This window comes from Clarias gariepinus, chromosome 2 (assembly GCF_024256425.1).
Source record: "Clarias gariepinus isolate MV-2021 ecotype Netherlands chromosome 2, CGAR_prim_01v2, whole genome shotgun sequence".
Lineage (NCBI taxonomy): Eukaryota > Metazoa > Chordata > Actinopteri > Siluriformes > Clariidae > Clarias > Clarias gariepinus.
Window position 1 is genome coordinate 37158342 of NC_071101.1, and position 23358 is coordinate 37181699.

Sequence of the window (23358 nt, forward strand, 5' to 3'; positions counted from 1 at the left end):
AAACTCAATTTGGAAGAAAGATGGAACTGGTAAATATTCTGTATCACTTTTTAAATGTGGCTCTGGAGCTGATCCTTCTTTAGATATTAGATTTTAATTTAAATAAAGTATAACATTTAGGAGTTAATTTTCCCACAAAACATGACAAAATTAACACCAAAAAGATTATCGTGGGGGTCACACCAGATGAATACACCAAAAGAGTGCAAAAGAATCCTCAACGTTAAATAGAAGGCAGAATGTCAGTTAATCAGTTACGCTTCTGATGTGTCCTGTGTTTTTGTGCTATGTTGGAAGTCAGTGTTATTCCGTGAAAACTGTGTCTGTCTGCCAAAAGTCTTTATGAATGTGTGTATATATGTTTATGTATGTATTTGCCTATTGTATAAATTCCTTTGTGTAAATGTTTTATGGTAGTATTATATGTATCTACATTATCATTTGTCACTATGCATTTAATAAAAGTGAGCTTTTTGTAAACCATAATAAAATTAACAAGCTGAAAAAAAAAACCCAAAAAGTGTTAAAGTTCTAAGAGATCATTGTGTCCCCTTAGTTGCCCAGAGAAAAAATTTAACAAAATGTGTATACAGAGCTAATTTTATCATGAGATTAAATAACAAAAAATTCCAAGTTCTGTGTTAAGCACTCTTATTAATGAGCCTGAACTTGTTTGTGTTTAGATGTGTGTCTATTGGAACTAATTACAGTTCTAATTAAAGGAAAGAAAAACGAGCAGGTGTTCAGCTCTAATGGCTCACACTTCATCACAAAAAGCTATTAAGTTTGGAAGGCAACTGTAGCTCAGTGCTGACCAGCGATTGAGGTTTAGTAAAATACTGTGTAAGACGGTACAATATGAATAGATTTAGGGCAACTTTCCAGAAACGTACATTTTCCTTTTTTTGGGGTCTGTCATTAGAGCACATGGACTGTAAGGATCTGTAATTCTGTCTGGGAGAATAGAAATATGGTGGCCCTAAAGTACAAAACTCACATATGCACACACAAAAAAAGTTGTTTTGTAAAATCTTAAAGAAAGGACAAAAAAAAAAAAGGAACCCAAAATTTACTTCAGACTCATTTAATTAAGACAAAAACACATTATACAAAAAGGCTTTATACATTTTAAGAGACATTTACATATAAATAAAAACCAAACCTAGAAAGTCTTCATTTTAGAAATAGCAGTTCAAAAGTGCTGTTGATGTAATGTCACAATATCAGTATTTCAGCAATTAATAAAAACAAAGTACACAATATATAAAACCTTTTACACACTGTATGAAAATAGTGATATCTTTTCCAGTCACCAAAATAAGTTAAGATTTTTATATACATGTATATATTCATATAGAAATCTGTTACTCTATATAAAGTCATTTAAGAGTAAAAACAAAGGATTAGACTTTTATGGAATACACTATAAAGCCTGTACTAGCTGAGTGTGTTTACATGGCTTCTAGGGCACTACCGTCGTCTCTGCCCTGCACTGGTGGACTTCAGTAGGGGATGCGTCATCTTCCTGAGAGCAGAACATGGTGCTGAACTGTGCTTGGGCCTCGCGAATGAGTTTATGCATAACCGGACCGTCTATGCCAATAAGACAGTGAAGACGCACTAAACCCGACTGGCCAGCCGACAACACCCAGCTGTAAGAGTCCATGTTTGGATTGAAGCACACCTAGAGAGGTAAAAGTGTTAATAATGCTGTGCAGTTTTTACTGCACAAATATGCTAAAGGCAACCATGGATACAGAGGCATAAGCACCAGGATTCTTGCTATGTAGAAATCAATACAAATTGCTTATAATCTATTCAGGAATTAATAAGGATTAAGAATTAATATTGATACAATAAGTTTATTTTTATGGATATATTTCAATATTTCATAGAACACGTTTCTATTTTACAATATACCCATGAATTTTGAGAGTTCCCCTGATGTTCTTACCTTATAGAGAGCATTCAGAGGCATCTGATCCACTAAAAGCAGCCCTTTAGTCTCTGAGGCTTGCAGCTGCTTCAAGATAGGCTTGTCTTGAAATTTTTTAAAAGATGTCTGCGTGGGAAAGAAAGAACGGCAAATTAATGTGCAGGTTTTCAGACCAAAAAAAATAAAAATAAAAATAAAAATTCATGATTCATGTCAGCAAAAAAGGATATTTCACTCTATACTGCACAATCCTAACCCCTGTATATATTTATTAAACCATATTAATGTAAAAATGGCTAAAATGCTCTGGGGTTTAAGGTCTACATAGATCTAGGTAAGCTTCAAGCATGCAAGCATTTATGATTCTAGTTCCAGGTTATGTTCAGAGCTGGGACGGTGGTCACCCTTTTACAATACAGGTTGTTTAACAATGGCAGTCGAGAAGCCGTGTGCAAGGTCAAGGTTGATAGGGAGAACTTCATTAGCCCGAGTTAAACAGTTCTGACTCGAGTGTGTACATAAATGTGAGAAATGGACACGTTCATTGGTGCATGAAGGTGGAGGAGTGGAGCACAGGACAAAAATGAAACACCACTGCGGCGTCACCACGGTAGGAGGTAGGCGAGAAATAATTAAGTTGATCCTTTGAGCTGAACTGAGAAATAATTGAGAGTAGCTTGACTGAGTTATCCATGTCCATGTTATGAAAAGGCCATATGGAGAGATTCATAATTAAATCAGGATGGGATGGCACGCTGGAGAGGGAACTAAAAGCTATGTGATTGAGTGATACGAGTATTTTTGATTGTTTTCAGTGTTATGATATGACAGATACTAAACTCATACTAAACAAAATGTTTTAGTCATAACAATTACATGGAACTGCTCTTTGCAAATTATGCCAAGACACGGCTGGCACATTAAGAAAAAATGACAGACTTATTTAAGCATCAAGAAAGCACTAATGGAGTATGGAAAAAAAACAAATAACACGCATGAGTACAGGAGTCCACAGCCAGCCAGATCCATAATATTTGGACATAGACCACATTGTTATTTTACTTATCTACAAAAGTATTAACATAGTAGATAACTTAAATATGACTTCAAAAGTTCTGATTCAAGGCTATTTTCATCCAAATCTGGAGATCAGTGTGATCCAATCGAGTTTACTTGAATGGAATATTTTTTTTGGGGGAGTGGGAAAATCATAGGGAAGAATTCCAGTACTGTTCATGATGTTGGTTTGTTGATTGCACCTCCAGCTCACAAGTGTACCAAGATGACCTGAAGCGGATTTTATCAGGATAATGATCCAAAGCCAACCAGCTGCCCTTTACTCCAGAAAACTGAACTCTCCTGAATCATAGAGAAACTCTGACTTGTACTCATAATAAACAACAATGCCATGGCGATATTAGGGTGTGAAATTGATTATTTTTAAATGGCCTTTTTTCTGGGGTTATAGAAGGCTTGTGGGGAAGACTGTTTCAGAAGGCTTGTGGGGAAGACAAGGCTTGACAGGAGAGGGAGTAAAGGAGCCTTGTTTAGGATTTTGTGGCCTGGTGCAGAACAAATCATCTATGGGTGAACACTTTTATTTTTTCCATTTCTGATGGCACAGGCATAATCCAAGATGATGCCATGATTCATCAGGCTCAAATTGTAAGAAAGTGGTTCAGGAGTATGGGACATTGTTTTCACACATGCTTTAGCCACCAAAAAGTCCAGACCTTAACCCCATTGAGAATCTTTGGAATGTACTGGACAAGGTTTTACAGTATACACGTGTCTATCTAAGTATCTAACAGACGTTCTTGACTTGTAAATTTAAGTGCCGTTCAGATCCTTTCTGAGTTCTAAAAAAAAATCTTTTAACAATCTAATCCATGAATCTCAACATTTCAAAGAGGATGATTTATAAGTAAAAGGATTGATATTTAGAAATAAGTTGTTAACTGCACAAAAAGGCACTCACAAGGTCCATGTCGAGAAAGCGGAGGTAGTATTTTTTCTTTGCCCCGCTGTAAGTCTGGGGCTCCAGCTGGGTGGCTTCAGGCTCTTCCACATTTTCTTCCTCTAGCTGATCTTCTAATCTCTGACCAGTCTCAAACTGTGCCATCTCTGTTATGTACACCGGCTATATACGGAAAAGGACATTTTACAAATCTGATAAGTGATATGTTACCAATATCTACTGGAAACCTAAAGATCTACTAAATTATCCTTACTTTTTGCCCTGCTCTTATCAAATAAATTGAGTTTCCATTGGACAAATAAAACTGTTAAACAGGATTGGATCACTTTCACTGAGATTGAGAAACATTTAAATGTCAAATCTTAGACAGCACTTATTTTATTTAAAGCTGTTAGATCTGTGATCTTCTAAATAGCACATGCTAAGCCCTAGAAGGAAATCATGCCTGAATCAGGAACATACAAATCGATGTCTCTTGCTGTTGCTGTAGTTGCAGTTTGGGTCGCACAGCACAGAGCAAACAAACTCTCCAATGTTGTCCCCGATCACACAGGAGTTCATCCAGTCGGACACAGACAGGCTCTGTGGCAATGAAGAGAGAGAGAAAAAGAAAATCTTAAAGACATTGTTTTTAGGTAACACAAATTTTAAGACAATTTTAAACATACAAGGGATGTCTCGAACATTTATGTATCGTATCTCACCCATACAGTAGCTTTCCTTGTGCAAACAAATAAAGACTTACAACCGTAGTAACCCGAGTCAAGGTAGTGAAGTCCTTGTTGCCCAAACCTTTAAAGAGAATGTTGTGTTAAAGACACATAATTTGGAATACATATAATCAGAACAATACAACAGTTGGCTTCACATTTGGTGAACATCACCTTGTGTAGTAAACACTCACGTGGCATAGCAGGACTCCTGAGTGAGAAAAGCTCCTGGCCACATTACAGGCCAGGACACATCAGTGGGCAGGAAGCGCTTTACTGTCTTCAGTGGAGTGTCAGTCTTATTCACGTTCCACATTTTAACCATGCGATCATCACCTACGGTAACCATCAATTCACTGTAGATTTAAAAAAAAAAAAACAGAAAAAGTGGCTCAAAATTTAAGTGTCCAAATAGTGTAATAATAGGTGTCCAAATAGTGTAATAATAATTTAAGTGTCCAACTAGTTTTTGGGGACCGTTTAAACTAATGAATAAATTGCATTTAGACCAACAGGAGACTGCTGCATGAAGTGTGAGAGAAATGTTGTGATAAACCAAAACTGGTACCTTGAAGCCCTGCACCAGCTGAGGCGGCGAATGGTGTTGTCATGCGCCAAGAAGCAGTGGTAGGGGTAGAGGGAGACAGATCTATTCGTAGATCTAACTTTAAGCAAAGGAGACTTAGTGCTCAGATCCCATAAAGCCACCATACCTAGAGAAAAATGTGAAAAAATTTTTTTTGGGGGGGTGGGGGGACAACCCTGTCCTGCCTTGTTGAGGAAGGTAAAGGAGGGTTCATGGCCAAACAAAGTTATTTGCTGTAACATTATTATAACCTTAAAATAAAATGATCTAAATTATGGATACACATGCCCTGCAACAGCAGATATACTTCTTAAACCCCGTGTACGTTTTGTCAGTGAAGACATTTCATAAATGTATCTTCCATAAAAATGGAAGGCTAGCATGGCTTTATTTGTTAGGCAAATAAAAAAGGGAAATTACGTTTTGTTGCCCTGCTACAAATAAGACAGGGGGATATTATAGGTCCATATAGAATTAGCAATGTCCCCCAACATACTGTACAACCATCACCCACTTATCATCTATACCGCTTAATCCTGTATTCACGGCTGCAGCAGGCCTCTAGCCTATCCTAGGAGACTTAGGGCACGAGGCAGGGTGCATCCTGGACAGGATGCTGTGCAGCTTTTCCATAAGGAACCACAGTTGGCTGTGTAAACTGCTAGCAAGCTCGTGCTTGAGTTCACAATGCATGAAAAGAACATAAGAGAAATCGGGAGATGTCTTCTGATTTCCTTTCCTCTTGGTAGAGTCAGACATGAGCCAATCAACCAAATGTAGGTGTATCCTTATGATAGCGTCATCAACAAAGACAAGGCTGTTTGCAACAGTAGGTCTGACGATCTTTCTTGTACTGTACATAATGGCTGGGGGCTGGCAGCTGAGATCCTTGCTAGTAGTTTGTACCCTTGCAATACCACTGTCAGAACCCTTTCATCCAATATAGTACCGCCCCCACCCCCCATTGTTACCCTTCTCCTTTAAGAACACACTATTGTACATCCTTTACTAGTGTGCGTGGTTCCATTTATCAGTTGGGTTAGGAGTATTTAAATACTTACAAGAAGTTTGATGATGCAGGCCTGCAAATTGAAATCAATACTTGAATCTTTTTAGAGCTTTATGGTGGCAGGCCCAAAAACTGACCTTGGCACACATGGTTTTTGCAGGACAGAAATGCACAAATCAGGCAGGTAAGATTTTATTGATCACAACTGATAACCCGCATCAAAACAGAAGAGGTGACCCATATCCTGGTCCAGGAGTGAGTAATCAACCAAATCCTGGTTAGGGGCCAGGTACTTTATTGAGGGGAATGGGTGCCCAGTGTTCATTCTCTAAAAGCTCTCAGTGAGAGACAACAGGTACAACAACCCTTTGATACCTTTACCTTCTTTTTTTATTTTCTCTTCTGAACCAACAAGAGTGCTATAACACAAATGTTCCAGTAAATGACTATTTTTTGGCTTTTATCATGGACTAAAAGCACTGGTAGCAGTGTTGAGTATGGGCAGTGATCTGTTTGAATAACTATTTGTCCAAAAATAAACTAAAATATAGAATAGAGATTATTATAGAAGAAAAGATTACCATCGCAGAAGCCTGCAGCCAGGATGTTGTGGGGTTTAACTGGGAGCCAATCGAGAGTAAAACACAGTCCACTTCGGCCGTTGTGATCCGCCTGGCTTGAGCCAACCTTTAGAGTCATGATGCGCTCCACCTACACAGAGACACAAATCTAAGACTCTAAAGCAAAACCTGCATGCTTCATAAATTTGTTTTTTTCCCTTAAAGTTTTTAAGTGTCTTACAAAAGACTATAATATGCGAGGCACTAAAATTTTTAGTTCACTGAGCAGGAGGCTGGAAAAAAATACTCAGTTTTGCAGCATTTGACTGAATCTGAGCAGAAGGTAAAGTTCAGTACATTTTGAAATGAATTGTGCTATTTGTATCAGCCATCGCAACATCAATACACAACAGTGACCTGGCTCCAGGTAGCCTTGCATCAGAACCAGGCAGGCTTTTATAAAGAGGTTTTTTAATCTGGTCTTTCTGTTCTTAAGGTAGACCTTCTGAATTTACATTCATGAAGGCACCTCTTAATTGTAGATTTTAACTTTTACTCTTCTTGAACGTGTTATTTACTTGGCTAGATGTTGTGAAGAATTCTGGTCTTCCAGGCATTTTGATGTTCCTGAGCCCAGGGCATTCCTTCTTCTTAAGGTACCACATGTACCAAACTGCTGATTTGACCACTTTTAATGTTTTTTTTTTTTCAGTCTAATTATGATGTCCTTCACTTTGTCAATCCACTCTGGGATACATATTGAGAGTTCTCATGAACAAAATGCAACTAAATGCAATTTCTGCCCTTGAAATTAGCTCCAGACCTTACTAAGTCATAAAATATCTACACAACAGGCCACAACTGGTTGTTTGACCGATCACTTTTGAGCCCGTGACAAAAGATTAATGCTAAAAACTATGGACTATGCTTATTTTCATAACTTACAGACCATGTAAGTTACTATTTTGGAGATCTAACAAAGTTCTCATCAAACAAAGAAAGGTAAATCAATTTTTCAGACATTTTTCCGGTCAAACAGCAAAATTTGAAAACATTGCTGTTCACTCCAAATAGCTTATTGAAGTAAAGTCAAATGTAAGGATGTCCCTCTAAATGAGGACTTTATAAAAAGATTATTATTTGTTGAACAGTTGATATAAACGGTTCAACTCCAGGAGAGGAGATGGCAGGATATTTTGCTTAACATTTAAGACAATTAAAAAACTTTGGGATACTTAATAGGAGTTAAATAAATGTAGCATTTACAACCTTACTACATTAAGGTAATAAAAATGTAATGTGCCGTGTTCTTTTAAGAGAAAATAAATATGTAAATATATATTTCAGTTTAATATTATTTAAAACCCCAATATACACGAAGGACATATGAATGACAATTTCTTTTTACTTTCCTAAATCATTAAAAAAAAATTAAAACTAATCAAATGAAAATCTTTATATTCGTACTAACCATTGAACTGTCGGTCACACAAAAACTCCTGAATGCATGCTACATTAAAATGATTAAATACCAATCTATATATTTTGGGCATTGAGATAAACAAGAGGAGTAATCAGCCAGTGTAACACAGTGCAAGACAGATGCTGTGCTTTTATACATGAAGATAATGATAAAGCTGTAGAATAATTATTGACTTACCTGGTATATCTGTAGTCCCTGGCTGCTCTCTCCTATTGGAAAACACATTAATGGCTTTTATCATCTCTGTACAGGCACTCAGAGAGAGATTACCATTCAGTCTGACCACACATTTATCATTAGAGTTAAATGAACAATGAACTGATGTGAACATGAACACTGAATTAGAATTCTCCATTCAAACTGCTAGTAAGTGACGAATAGCAAAAAAAAGGTGTGTCCTTTCATACGGATAAGTAATTATATCTCTTTTACATTAATAGCAGCTCGAGGGGTTTTTTTATTTAAAGGATTTGACAGAATGTAAAACTTAATGAAAGTGTTTGACTGTGTGAGTGTGTAATGAAAAAGACTTTGAGTCATAAACTCTGGGATGGAATTGATCAGGCATATAAAACATGTCATCCATTTTATCTCGTAAGCAAGTAGCATCTCTCAGTTTGACTAGCAGTGCCAGGAGGAAAACCTGTCAGCTATGAGGCCAAAAAATAATTGCTTCAAACACCAACAGCTACCTAGCAATGCATCTTTTTTGTCATTTCCATTACAGATCCTTGTCTGACAGGAAACAATTTACAAATAATTCTTCGCTGAGAAAGATGAGGAGCCGGCATCCTGTTTGTATCTTTTAGACGTTCTCCTTAGAAATAAAAAAAGGGGAAAAACAAAATGCTACGCACTAAGCATGACTAAGAAAAGACATGTATACAAATGTGCAGTACTACAGTGAGCACAATTCAGCTCACACACATGAAAGCATGTCACTTTCTCTGTCATTTTTAATACAGTAATACAAGACGCATTATTGTTTTTACCACATCTAATGCACAAGAGCGCAGGCGCACACACACACACGGTTGTAAAATGGGATGTAGAGGCGCTCATGTGTCAAGCTTGCAATGATTGGGGTACCCTGCCTTGCGGTGGGGGATGTTAAATAGTTTTTAGTAGGTAATGATTGCTTGGGTCACTGAACCAAGCTGGCGAGAGAGAGAGGGTGTGTAAGAGAGATAGAGAAGGGGAGAAGAAAAGACAAAGGGCAGGAAAATAGCTTTGCTGCTCATCATAAACATGCTGGTGAAGAGTGAGAAGCAATTTCTGCAGTAATAACTAAATGATTTCAGACACCGGCTAGTATAACGAGGAACAAAGAGGCCCTCGAGAGCAGATAAGATCTTTCTTTTGTGTTCCTTAGCGAGTCGTCGGAGTCGCCGCAACACTTACATAACCTTATCTGATTGATCTACTGTCACGGGCGGAACTAATAAAACAAGGTCAATCCAATATTCAATGAGCTCTCCGAAAGAGGAAAGGGAACTGTAATTAAATGGGTGTTAAGGCTTTTTTCTAAGTAGGGAATAAGAGGAAGGGTAAATAACAAGACAGCTGATGACTCTAAAAAGGCCACAGCTCATTAATGTGGACACGCCAGCACGCCCATCGGTTCTTACAAGCTGGAGGCAAGGGACCTAAAGGATAACAACTAGAACAGAAAAGAACTGAAAATGAACAAGGGTTTGCATTGAATAAGCTGTGCATCAAATGCTGAACTGTCTAGAACGTAGTATTAGCCATGGTTCCATAGTGCTCTAATAGAATGAGTGGATTTTACTTTTAGCACAGAAGCTAAGCTAACATTATTTAAAGGTCCTGAATTTTACTATTTCTTTAACAAGTTAACCCAGATCTCAGATCACAGATCAAAGTGTATCTGTTAATGCTCCTGCTGAAACACCCCTCAAATTTTCTGTTTCACTCCTCCAAAGAACATGCTGTCTCAAGTGTCTCCTGAGCCATGACCGAGCGGAGAACGGAGGAGCTTAGCAACAAGCTGGGGGACGGGCTCTTTTATACAGTATGAAGTCCCAATAGGGGCCAACAAAAAAAAAAAAAAAAGGGGGAAAAGCAGGACAAAAAGCAGTGTACACTTGCACTGGAAACCTATCTAAACATTACAGAAAAGTGAATTTTGCATGACAGGTCCCCTTTAATTAATACACATTATAGCCGTAGACTGTAAAAAGCCATTTATGACATTACCCGAAGATCGGTCTTGAAGCTTAATTGTGGGAACTCTGCTCATCGCCATCTTGGCAGAAGCTGACTCTAGCAAACTGTTGGTAAATCCATAAAAGGGAACATGGGCAAAGCAAATGGAGCCTCAGCTACCACATGAATGGATACCCCAGTCAACACAAGCTAGCTAGATTAGCTTCGGTGGATAACGTTACTTTATTTGCCAAAGTTACTTTGCATTGGATTGAACTCCATCATTTATACCACACGTCGTCCTGTGTCAACTCCAGTATTTCTGTAGCAAGTTAAACCACAACGTTTCCAGTTAGCTGGTTAGCTAAAGAGATGCATAGCAGACAGCTAGGGGTTTGAGACCTACCATCAGCCATGCCCCTAATTACGCAATACTTTATGGCGTAATACAAATTAAACTGATAAGCTACATTAAAAATCACCCCTGTACAGCTGCAGAATAGCTATGGAGACCAAAAGTGTTTTTGTACCAGGCTGTAAACATGTTTATTTCTGGTATAAAGTTTAACATGAGACAGTCACACATTTTGGTATTTCCAACTTTGGTTGCCCTTTAATTGAAATGTGTACAGTTGGTGTATAGTGATATGCTGTATATTACAGCCAGAGGCTTCATTAATCAAGCATGTGCATGCAAGCCAAATATGTGAAACTACAGCATACAAGGACAGACTCAAACCTCTGCTTGTAACAAAACACCTTAAAGGAGCAACGTGACAAAATAGGACTTTTTTTGTCTGTGGGACTGTGATAAATGAGTCTTTGTAGCATTTGCACACACACACTCTCAGTGATGATAATGGTTAACAATAAACCAGAGGAGGTAATGAATGCAGTGGAAGAGAGACTATTACTGTAGTGCCTCGAACAACAATCACCCCTCTGGACAAAAGGCATTAAAATTCCACTCAAGATCCTACACACAGCTAAGGCCAGTCAATTCAAGAAGCTCATTAAAATTCTACTGCTATATGTCAGAAGAATAACGCAAAATAAATAGATACAGTAAAAAATAAAAAAAATATATAAAAAAAACACTATAGTATATGGAACTCTTTTTTTTATTATGTTAAACACCAAAAAACCGCAACTATGTAAAGTCATGTTATTATTATTATTCTCTGTTTAAGACACTTCCTTTGGGCAATGCAGTGCATGTATAATGTGTTTCTGTACTTTATTCTTTAGAACCTTGGTTTAAAGGATAAATAACCATTTCCACTTTATATACAGTAGACAGATATAATCTTAAAGGACCTGTGTGTAAATGCCACAGCTAACGAAATACAAAATTTAAACAAGACTTACACAATGCAGATTTTTATCATACACTTGTATGTGTATGTTGTGAACGGCAAACAAAATCTGTAAATTAACCCGAGGATTTTGCAAAACAGCTGATTTGTCCAGACAAGGAAGAAAAAAAAACCTTAAGCAATGAACTGCACTGCAATTATAATTAGCAGAAACAAAGATAATTAATCGTGAATGCACATTAAACAGTTTAGCTGTGTAATGCCAACAAATTGAGTGCATAAAAAACAACAGGGCACTTTTAATACTGTTTCTTTCTCTGTTATCACTGACAAACAAGACCTCAAAAAACACACTGATATGGCGCGCTGCCTGACCTGAAAGTCATCAGATATTTAGGAAATATTATGAAAAACAAACATTATCGGTTCTTACATTTTCTACCCTACTAAAATCTAAATGGCAGTTAATCAATTTGTAATTAATCATTAAGACAAACCATTTGTCTTAATTGAGGTTTGTGAAAACTCATTTGGTTGGTTTTATTTACAGGATAAGCACCGAAGTCTGAACGCATCTACAGTAAGTGTAGAAATGTGAAATGGATAGGGAATATTTAACTCTTCTAAACCTGACAAGAGCTTCACAATCTCTTTTCCACCATAACCATCACAATGTCACTATTATTTGGAGCCCTTTCCAAACAATAAAAAAAGCACATCAATAAACCAGTGGTGTTACTGCTATTCAATTATCAAGTCAGATTACAAGATAAGATATTTTAGGTCAAGGACAAATGCTACTTAAATTATATACTGCCTGGCCAAAAAAAAAAAGGTCACACACACTTAGATTTCATTCAGTCACCTAGCTTTGATCATGGTGACCAGTCATGTATGAAAATGATTTCTCATGCTCCCAGAACCACTCTTTCACATTTAAGTTCTGAAATATGCCTGTGGCATCAGGGAAGAAAAAACTCCATTGCTGAGATAACCTGATCATTCAGGTCATTAGCTGACTTAATTTTATTGCCACAAAACATTGCTCAAACTAAACCCTCCCAACTGAAGCAACCCCAGATCATAACACTGCCTCCAGAGGCTTGTACAGTAGGCATTATTCATGATGGGTGCAGGCGCTTCCCTACCTACACTGACGTGCCCATCTTTCTGGAATAGGGTTAATCTGGGCTCTTCAGTCCCCATGAACTTTTCCATTGCTCCAAAGTCATAAAGCTTTTCTGATTTTACCAAGTATTTAAGTGATCTTCATTCATTATTTTTTTTTTTCTGACCACATTCTTAACCCAGTTCCAGTAATTTAAAATCTCCTTAGTTGTTTTCTTTCATTGATGCAAGTGCAATAATTTGACCCTCCTAAAATGGCAACGTTTTTTTGTCCAGAATTTACACATACACGGCCTGGCCAAAAAAAGAAAAGGACTTTATTTGAACACCTTATGCTTTGATTGTGGCACACATTTGCGTGGCATAAAAAGCTCATGCGATGTCACAACATTTATTTCAGTCCAGAATTGCATTAATTTCTCTCCGAGGTCTTGGACTGATGATAGGAGCGTTGGACTGCTGCATACTGTACAGCGTTCTTCATCACAACCGAGGCCGGCTCTACGCAGGGGCAAGTAAAACAAATAAATGTCTTGCCCCCTTAAATCAAAACTTTGAAATGTTGAGAAAGCACATGTTAATATCCTCACAAAATTAATATATTACAAGTTGATAAAATGATCTGCAGTAGCGAAAAAATCCGCCGAAAAAGGGACACTACACAATACGGTATTAAATTGCCCTCATGTCTCGGTCTCCTTGCTGTGTGTATTCATTCACAGGCTGCAGTGCACGCACGCACACACACACACACACTCCTCCCCTGATCCCTCAGTAAACATCCAATCACCGTCCGAGAATTTGACAGACAGAAGACAAATTACCGCTGTCTGACAGACCCCTACGTAAAGGCCCGACCCACACTGTAGTTCTATACTGCTTTGTTTCAAATAATCACAGCAGTTTTTACAAAGCCAGTTACTTACTTTCCACTCCAGCTTTCATCAGCTCACAAATAGAAAGTTACTTCTGCAAATGCATCCATTTTTCAGAGCTTTTAAAAAGTGTAGTGCTGCTCCTACCTGTACTAACAGTAGAAGCAATGGTACTGCTGCTAGTACATCAGAGACAGCTACTACTAGTAATACTACTACTTCAGCATCAGCAAGCACTGTCCCTAAGCACTGCCCCTATCGTCGCACCATGTCACACAAAAGAAAGCAGAATTTAGTGATCTTGGCCCATGAGAAGTCCATAACAACATGGACATGGATGAATTTGTGAAAGTTTTTGCAAAGGGAAATATGAGACTGTTGTTGTAGAGTGGATTAGAGAGAAGAGATTAGAGAGCTGTTCATTTACTATAAAAAAATATTTTATATCATCCAGCTAAGATAAATGTTATGTCATTGATTGATAAAATCTGGACTAAGGATATTTTATTTTATTTTGTTTTATTTATTTAATTTAAAATTTTCAGTTTCCCCCCTGAGGGATTGCCACCTTATTGTGGTGAGAGGGTTTGCGTGCCTCAGTGACTTTAAGAGCTATACCAGCAGGAGCTTAGTCTTCAAGTGGGACACCCAAGTTGGACTACCATCAGAAGGTAGAGGCCTGACAAAGTGCAATCCAATTCTCCAGGCTTTGGACGCAGCTAACAACACAATTCAGCAAGGACAATACTGTTACTATAAGCACAGGGAAAAAACTGTGCTCGAACATGATGTGTACATATAATGCCCCCTTCACATTTCTGACTGCCCCCCATATCTGCCTGCCTAGAACCGCCCCTGATCACAACACTAAAAGATTTCGAACGGGGTAAAGGTCTGAACCCTTTGTTGGCTAATGCATGTGTAAAAATGATGTCTCATGCTCCCAAAACCACTCATTTAACATTTAAGCCCAATGTATACTGGTATTGACCTCTTAGAATATGGAAATGCCGTCAGGGAAGGGGAAAAACATATTGATGAAAAAACCTGGTCATTCAGTATATTCAGGTAGTCAGCTGACCTAATTTTTTGGGCACATAACTTTTCTGTACCTAGACCAGACCAACAGAAGCAAACCCAGAGCATAACCCTGCCCCCAGAGGCTTGTATGCACTAGACATGATGGGTGGATCATTTCATCCACCTCCCTGCCTACTCAGATGCACCCATCACTCATCAGACCATGACCCGTTTCCAATGCTCCACAGTCCATTCTTTATGCTCTCTGGCAAACTGAAGCCTTTTTCCGATTAGTCTTCTTGATAAGGTTTTCTTTAGGATACACTGCTGTTTAGTCCCAATCCCTTGAATTCTCTTCACATTGTGCCTGTGGAAATGCTCTTACTCTTAATATTAAACATAGCCATGAGTTATCATGATTTGATTTCACCTGACGTTTAAGTGATCTCTGATCATGATCATTCAAACTTTTTTCCCACCGCATTTCTTCCCTAAAGATGTTGGTTTTCTCCCTCTATCGTCACTGGTTTTAATAATGTGTTGGACAATTCCTAAAACAATTTTAGTACTTTCAGCAATCTCATTAGTTTTTTTTCTTATCTTAAAGCTGGAAAATAATTTGACACGTCTGAAACAGAGTAACATCTTTGCTACAACCACAGGATATGTCTTCTGACATGTTTGTTTAAGAAAGGAGAAACTGCTCACTGCATCACTTAGGGTAAAATAACCTGCTTACACCTGAAACACATTAATCACTGAAGTAATTAGCCAACGGAAGGCTCTTCGCTCCACTATGCGCTTAGTTAAATCCAGATGGTGACTTTTGTTTTGGCCAGGCAGTGTATCTGCTTTGGTTTGCTGCCCTCTTCTGATAAACAAAGCACTTACAGCTACATACACTTACTTACCTGTAGGTTGATTTTGAGCTTTTAGCTGCTCGGGATGAGGCAGAGTGTAAACAGCAATGTTTCCATTAGAAAAGGCTGTGGCTATCAGTCCCAGTCGAGGCATATGCGGGGCCTGCAGAAACATGGCGGGTAGAATCCAGGGTTATTTCTTGACTTAGAACTACTGTAACAGGGTCAGCCTTGAAGTAAAAGACTGCATGGGCTATTGTGCAGCACTTTTTCTTAATATTAACAAATGCTGCTTTTTTTGTAGTATTACATTTTCTATTAATTAACACCAACAACCGGTTCTGGTAATACAATAGGATGTTCCTAAGAAAAAGTAGGACTAGCAGATCTAAAGGTTTTTAAATGTACTATATAACATTTAGAAAGAGACTGAAGAAAAACTCAGACATGATTATAACGTCTCCTTATCTCCTATCAAACATGCCTTCGTTTTATTTGTAGGTTTCTCGGTGATACACTTTAGTATTTGGATTAATCTCGAATTACCGAATAACATCTTAGATGTTTCTGAATAGTTTTTAGACGGGGTGATAAGTATGGTGTCTTTGCAGTGGGTCAGCTGGAAAGTCTGGACACTTATGGTTTAGTGTGAAAAGATTATATGGGTGATATGTAGTACAGAATTCAGAATATGTAGTACAGAGAGAGACTGTATGTAGTACAGAGTAAGACATCACTTGCGCATTTACTTAGCTAATAAGCTTAAATTCTGCTTTGACAAACCATTTTTTGTGAGCAGCTTAAGGCCTTAAATTAAAAAAGCAAGCAAATTTAAGTACTTTATTCACTTGGATAGTAGTGAGACTGGATTTCATCAGCCTGTGTCACTGTGAGGTGTGTGTCTGAGGTGATTGTTTACCTTTCTGACAGTTGTAGGAAGCTCCCAGGCTCCTGCTGGACACCACTTCATGTTCCAGATGCAACCATCATCTATTGCCAGGGCGTAGGCTAAGCATGGGGATGACAAAGGTCTAAACAAAACACAAAGAAGAAATAAAAATAATAATAATTCCTGTAATCCTAGTCCTTATCCTCACCAAAATGCTTTGATGTAGCAGATTATACTTTTCAGATAATTTTTTTTCTTCTATAATCACAAGTAACAATATTCCCTCCATTTTCAAAGCCCCAAAAGTAATAGGCCATCAAGGTATTTTTTTTTTACTACTTTACTAGTGCATTCTGGAAAATATTACTAAAACCAAATGCCGAGTTTCTCTTTTTACAGGCTTTTAACTTTAATTTAAAAATAACTCAGCCACAACTGGTTTATTAATAAATCTTCCTAAATGCGTACTTACAATAAATGAGTTGTAGTGATGTACAGCAGCAAAAATAAAAAGAGAGCTCCTCACCTACTCGTCTGTAGCTTGCCCAGGTCCCACAGCTGGAGGAGACCGTGCTCTGTGTGAAGTGTGTTTATTTTGTGCCGGGTATCCATGTTTCTGTTACAGTAAAGGGCAGCATATTGTGTATGAGCAGCACCTTCAGGGACAGGACACCACTCCATGGCCCAGACGGGGCCTCCGACAAAGAACAGCGAGTCCCATCTTTCTGTATTCGGTGACATGGACTCAAACCTGTAATTAAAGGGATAAGTAAACATATTTACAGAACAGAAATAAACCTCTGGCTGTTCTTTCCAGCTATAAAGCATCTAACGTTATCCTGCAGCTTAACAGAGGTTCCCAAACTAGGGCTCAGAATTTTTTTTTGTGTATTTTGAATAGTATTTAACATGAGAAATATAGAAGAGATATTGTGTTTACTAATATTTTTAAAAGTTACTGGAAGTCAAATTTAAAAAAAAGGTATTTAAAGGTTGGAGATGGGACAATGTCTCGATACGATTCGATACACAATATAGTGCTCACGATTCGAGACAAATAGAATACAATATTAAAGTTTAATGACAACAATGTATGACTGTGAAATACTACAATTTTATTCCTTTTATTTACTTCTCTTGCAAAGGTTTGATTGTGTATACAAAAAAAAAACACCCAATACAATGACATTTCTCAAAACCAATCCTATTTCTAATAATAAACAATAGAAACCGACATCCATCCATCTAGGAAGCTCAGGCCAATAGTGACTATTGTGTGTTTATTCCTATTTTCACAAGCATTATAGGGAAATGCTAATTAGCCTAATCAGCAGGTCTTTTGGAAGAAACCAGAGTACTTAGAGGAAGCCCACCAAGCACGGGGAGAACATGTAAACTTTATGGATACAGACCCCCGGGAGGATTTGGACCCGGACCCTGGAAGGGCAAGACAGTGTTAACCAGTACACCACTGTGCTGCCAGAAATTGACATGGGTTAAATAAACTGTAATTCTCAAAATAAATTATCCAAAAAGAATTTGTATCTTTAATTCAAAACAAAGGTAGGCAGGAGGAGATTCTCGTAATTAAAAAAGGCGGAGTGTGCCCTTTGTCGATAAAGTATGGCATAGGCAATGAAAAATGTGGTTTACTTTAATTCTGTTATCAAAATGGCAAAAATATAAAGTAACGAAACCACAATACATATTGCGAAACCAAATGGTATATTTTGAGTCATTTTTATATCATATATTTTCTCCTCCCTATTAGAAATGCTGCAATCTATATTATGTATTTCTTTCCCAAATAAATAATATGCAAAATAATGTTATAAACAAAATAATACTGCAGGCTGTTACTTCATTTCTGACATATTTGTGTGCATTAGAAATTGGCCTTTTCCCAGTTATTTTATGGCCATTTTAACAGCCTGTCCTATCATCATAACTCATTATGAAGAAAAGTTCGCATTTTTAGAGCTGTAACTCTGGAATGTTAGAATTAGAAAGAGGAAATTGAGATAGGCTTAATGAAAATCTTTAACATTTTATTCAATTTCACTTGTTTAACTGTTAGAAGCATTTTTTAAAAAGTATTCTATCTTACCTAATGCATCTTTACAGTAACAGAGCACATGGTTTCATCTTTTTCAAACTCTCAGATGCGCATAAAATATATACTGTATATGGGAGTTTGCCGCTACTTCTGCGTGCTACATCTCGCACCTCTGTCCTCAATCTTAGAGATAAAATTTTGAAGATCCATGATTTTCTATACACTATAAAAAAAAGCTGTTATTACTTTACCGTTTCACCGTCTGCAGTGTAGCTTGTCCCTTGATGCCCTCGCGGGATACCGTAAAAGACATCGACTCTTTCTCTTGGGGTAAATATTTCTCTGCCTCCCTGATAGGATAGAAGCCAAAGAGATCAATTTTATTTTAAAAGTCGACTGTCAACTATGTAAAACTATGTATTACTGAGTAATAAATCCCAATACCTGCAAGACAAAATCTGCCAGTCAGTGACTGAAGGAATCCACTCAGGAAACACCCACGAGGAGAGATGCTTTTCACGGCTAGAATAAAAATTCACAGAGGCAAGGAGAAGGTAACGTCAAGACGTTCGTTAGGAGAAGATAGCCATTGGGCAGAAGAAGATCTCTAGGCTACACCTATTACCCAAGCTGACTGAAATTAATCAGACTTACAATTCTTTGATTTTTCTGAAGGATTCCCAAACAGGTTGCATGGCATTGATGGAAAGCCCATTATTTCCAACCACCTTCTGGTTATATGGCATCTTCTGTAAGGAGAAAGCAACAACGTTCTGATCAATAAACCTGAAAAGTAATAACTTCTAATTCTGATAGAACATATAAAATACAACAAAACAGATATAAGAGGTGACCTTTTATGATTTTTTATTAAGCATGACTGGGAAACACAAAGACATGCTTTAGGCATGCCAGCGACCACATTTACATTTACATTTAGGCATTTGGCAGACGCTCTTATCCAGAGCGACTTACAAAACTACACATTCTAAGTGACCTTAAACATTCACTGAATTAACATATTCAACTGTTCCACAAATCAAATTAAACAACAGTAACAATGCAGACTTTAAAATGCTTTAAAATAAGAATGCATCTTTACTTTACACTGTTGTTTCCATGGCACTGAATCTTCATCATCTTCGTCCTCATCTTCCTCACTTTCCAGCTCTCCATGGTTCCCTGGGTCGAAGTCTTCATCGTTGCTCTGATCGCTGCTGTAGTCTGGCGCTTTCCTTTTTCGCCCTCTGCCTCTTCCTGACGGTTTCCTCGGAGTGGGACCGCTTGACTGATCCAGCCCATTTTGCGCTCTCTTAGCAGAGGATTTTTCAGCTGTTTCAAGGTCTTTACTGAGATTATGAAGGTACTCCAGAGCACTGGTTGTAAACAGATACAATAATGAAGAGAAATATTTTACAAAGAATGTTTTACTAGACAGCAACCAGAAGAGTAAAACAAAACAGTATTTTAACACTTATATTAAGAATATAAGAGTTATGAGAGATCTTCAAGTATGTACTGTATAAAACATTACAGAGTTAGTCTCAAAATGTACTTAAAAACTTAAATAAGTGTTGATCATATGAGTAAACAGTCAACTGAACTTAAACCTGCCCTAATCTTTGGAATCTGAGACTGGGGTTGTTTCCTTAGTGGTGCAACAGAAAGACCCCAGTATCAGGAGACTGTGTGTTCAAACCCATAGAGAAGTGACAGAAGCAAGTGTCCAGTTTGTAGAAAGATTCATGAGAGTTTAATATCCTCCTCCATTTATATCCAATGTGCTTTTTTTAAAGTGATGTAGCGCACCAGACACATGTGATTTACAATGTAATTCATAATAAATTTTCCAAGTAATTCATAATAAAATTCATTGGCAGCTACTTTTAATTTCAACAATTAGATGGAGGGTTGTTTTGTGGACGAGTGGCTAGTGTGGACACTGTGTGGATTGCCACTGTGCTAAATCTCTTTGCCAATCTCTGGTGAGTTTTTCTGGTGCACTACAAACAATGGTGAATGAAACTGAGCAGATCCTGTTAGAGTTGGAGCTAGTTTGAGAGCCTTTTTTCTTAAATTACTCACTCACTCATTGTCTATACTGCTTTATCCTGTATACAGGGTTGAGGGTGGGTACTTACGAGACTTATCCCAAGAGACTTAGGGCTTGAGACGAGGTACACCCTGGACGGGGTGCCAATCCATCGCAGGTCACACACTCATTCACACAGTACGGGCAATTTGGGGAAGGTCAATTAGCCTAATCTGCATGTCATTGGATGGTGGGAGGAAACCCACCACAGGGAGAACATGCAAACAACATTCCATGCAGAATCCAGAAATGCAGTGCTACCTGGTGGACTAGTCACAGCTGTTGCGGTCTGTATTGGGGTATCCCTCTAACAAACTTTAATACTGTACTTTTAAAAGCTGATTGCACAAATATGTGCAAATGTAATAGCAACTACTATTTCATTTGTGAAAAATGTATTACCTTTGTGGTTCAGCTATTACGTTGCCAGGCGTTACTGGGCTTTAGTTAAAACTAATTTCTGTTATTTTTAGGTGGTAATTTAAGCAATACTTGACTTCAGTAAATTCTAGCTCAAAGTATTTATCTGTAAATCTAAAAAGCTTACGCTTTTGCAGCTTTTCTCTTCGGACGTCCACCTAGAGTCATCTCAGGGCTCTCTTGAATGGCAGGGGTGTCATGAGTAACTGGCGCTTTTGCTGGACCCTGGTCTTGGTTGTTTTGTAAGTTTTTTCTTGGACGACCCCTTTTACGTGGTTTGTTGGGTGATGGCAAAACCTCTTGCTCAGTATTAGATTGCTCTTGAGAGCTGGCTGCTTTCTGTCCTACTAACAGAAAAACAAATATCACAAAAAAACAAACAGGAACAATTGAAACAAATGATTATGCACAAATTAGAAAGGTATTCAACTTGCCTTCATGCATTCCTTTACATGATTCAGTTTGAAGATTAGACTTCTGAAGCACATTATCCTCTTGTGTGTCTCCATCCAAGTCAACATTGGTTCCACTGTCCATGTCCTTGTTCTGTTTGTCCAGATCTTCTGTGTCGTTTATGCAGGGAAGCCCCATTAACAAAGGCTCACAGTACAGCTGTCAGAGCAGCACATCAGCACCTTTAAGGCAAAGATACAAGAAGATAATTAGCAGGTGAAATTTCACACCAGGTGGCACAGTGGCTTAGGGGTTAGCACTGTTGCCTTGCAACTCCAGGGTCTGGGTTCGATTCCCGACTCGGGTCCTGATGTATGGAGTTTGCATGTTCTCCTGTGCTTGGTTGATTTCCGCCAGGTACTCAGGTTTTCTTCGCAGAGCCATTAGGCTAAATTGCCTGTAGTGCATTTGAGTGCTACCTGGCCTCATGCCCCAAATCTCAGGGTGACACAGATCAAGGGTGGCTCAGTAGTTGAGACACTGGACCCTGGTTTGGAAGATCCCTGGTTCAAACCCCACAACCACTAAGTTCCCTGTTGTGCCTTTGAGCAAGGCCCTAACCCTCAACTGCTCAGATGAAAAATGTAAATTGCTCTGGATAAGGGCGTAAATGTATGTCTGCAGGATAAAGCGGTATAGGCAATGTGTGTGTAACGGCACACTCAGTCTATAGAATGAGATGTTTCTACAGTAAAGTCATTACATTACCCTGCTAATTATTAACTCAGACAACACGACTATGCCCGAGTCACAGTTCTAACGCTCCTGTTGCGTTCAGGTTACGCAGACTTTGTCCAGAATATGGGGCAAACTCAGTTTAACCTTTTTGGAGTGATTGTTTTTTTTTTGTCCTATTGTTTAGTTTTCCCAGAAATGCAACTGAATCTGTGTAAGGAGAAGTTGTGCTTCACGTTGTCACTTGAACCTGTTTCAGTTTGTGATATTTAAACTGAAAGTATTCTGGTTCAACTTTGAGACTGTAGTAACTTAGCTTTTATTAAGGTCTTTTTCTCTTTTCTGGTCTACTGAGCCCCAAATATAACACAAACTGTGCTGCTCATTCGACTTCAATAAAGTGTAAGTGAGGGTTAGGGTTTATTTACTATAGAGGCGTGTAACTTACATTTGGTAATAATGACTAGCAGTGGGGAAATAAAACAGTAGGTGATATCAAATATTAAAATATAACATTAGATAAACGTTAGAGTTGGAGTTAGCTAAGACACTTAAATTCCAAGTCTCAGACATCCCCAACAGCGTTCATTCATCACCCTTATATGTTAGTTTTGTTAGGCTACATTATTAGCGAAGTAGCTAACTACTCAGCTAGCTTTCCTCCCTTCCTCGTGCTCAATGAATTAATTTTTAGTACTCAACACACAAAACCACTTTATATCGCCAGTAAAAGACCGTGTGCACAACATACATAAGGGCTTTTAGCAAGCCTTGATGGGTTTTATGTGTAGCTCACCCTGTTCGTCCCCTCACACCGACAGTAAACTCTCCCCACCGTCAGCTGCGCTCTCCTCCGGTTCGAATCCGCCTCACACTGATCACCATTAATCAACCTTACACTTATAAACCTTTAACAAAAAAACAACTAACTCACACTCGTGTATCAAACTAGCCTGTAGTACAGGGAAATACTGTTTATATTAATCACCGGGGCATTAATACACACGTGCCTCTAATGTCCGTGCGACATGTCCGCCATGTTTTCATCGGAGCAAAAGTCTGAGCTCTACTGCCCCCTAGTGGTAATTCAGCCTACAGCCAACTGAGAGCAGACAAATACTGTATATTGCTCCACAGAGTGAACTG

General features: G+C 38.2%; 1 protein-coding gene across 1 annotated transcript; it reads right to left on the reverse strand.

Annotated features, from left to right (window-relative positions):
* Positions 1–1074: 1074 nt before the first annotated feature.
* On the reverse strand, positions 1075–23250 carry gtf3c2 (general transcription factor IIIC, polypeptide 2, beta). Its single transcript, XM_053491103.1, has 19 exons — positions 23009–23250; positions 21519–21719; positions 21212–21428; positions 19675–19948; positions 19227–19321; positions 19017–19094; positions 18824–18922; positions 17043–17267; positions 16547–16658; positions 15679–15790; positions 8440–8471; positions 6801–6930; positions 5193–5337; positions 4819–4980; positions 4619–4706; positions 4377–4496; positions 3915–4076; positions 1955–2062; positions 1075–1684 (listed from the first exon to the last, which is right to left on the reverse strand). Exons 2-19 carry the CDS (start codon positions 21673–21675, stop codon positions 1463–1465), a joined length of 2538 nt encoding a protein of 845 aa, XP_053347078.1. The 5' UTR covers positions 21676–21719; positions 23009–23250; the 3' UTR covers positions 1075–1462.
* Between the last annotated feature and the right edge of the window lie 108 nt (positions 23251–23358).

Bases quoted from the DNA above. Each gene is read 5' to 3' on its own strand.
- gtf3c2 (XM_053491103.1), bottom strand. From the start codon at position 21,675: ATGGGGCTTCCCTGCATAAACGACACAGAAGATCTGGACAAACAGAAC. The intron at 18,923-19,016 runs GTATTGGGATTT...CTATCCTATCAG, and splicing joins TGGCAGATTTTGTCTTGCAG to GGAGGCAGAGAAATATTTAC. The intron at 5,338-6,800 runs GTAATCTTTTCT...ATTTTTCTCTAG, and splicing joins GGCTGCAGGCTTCTGCGATG to GTATGGTGGCTTTATGGGAT.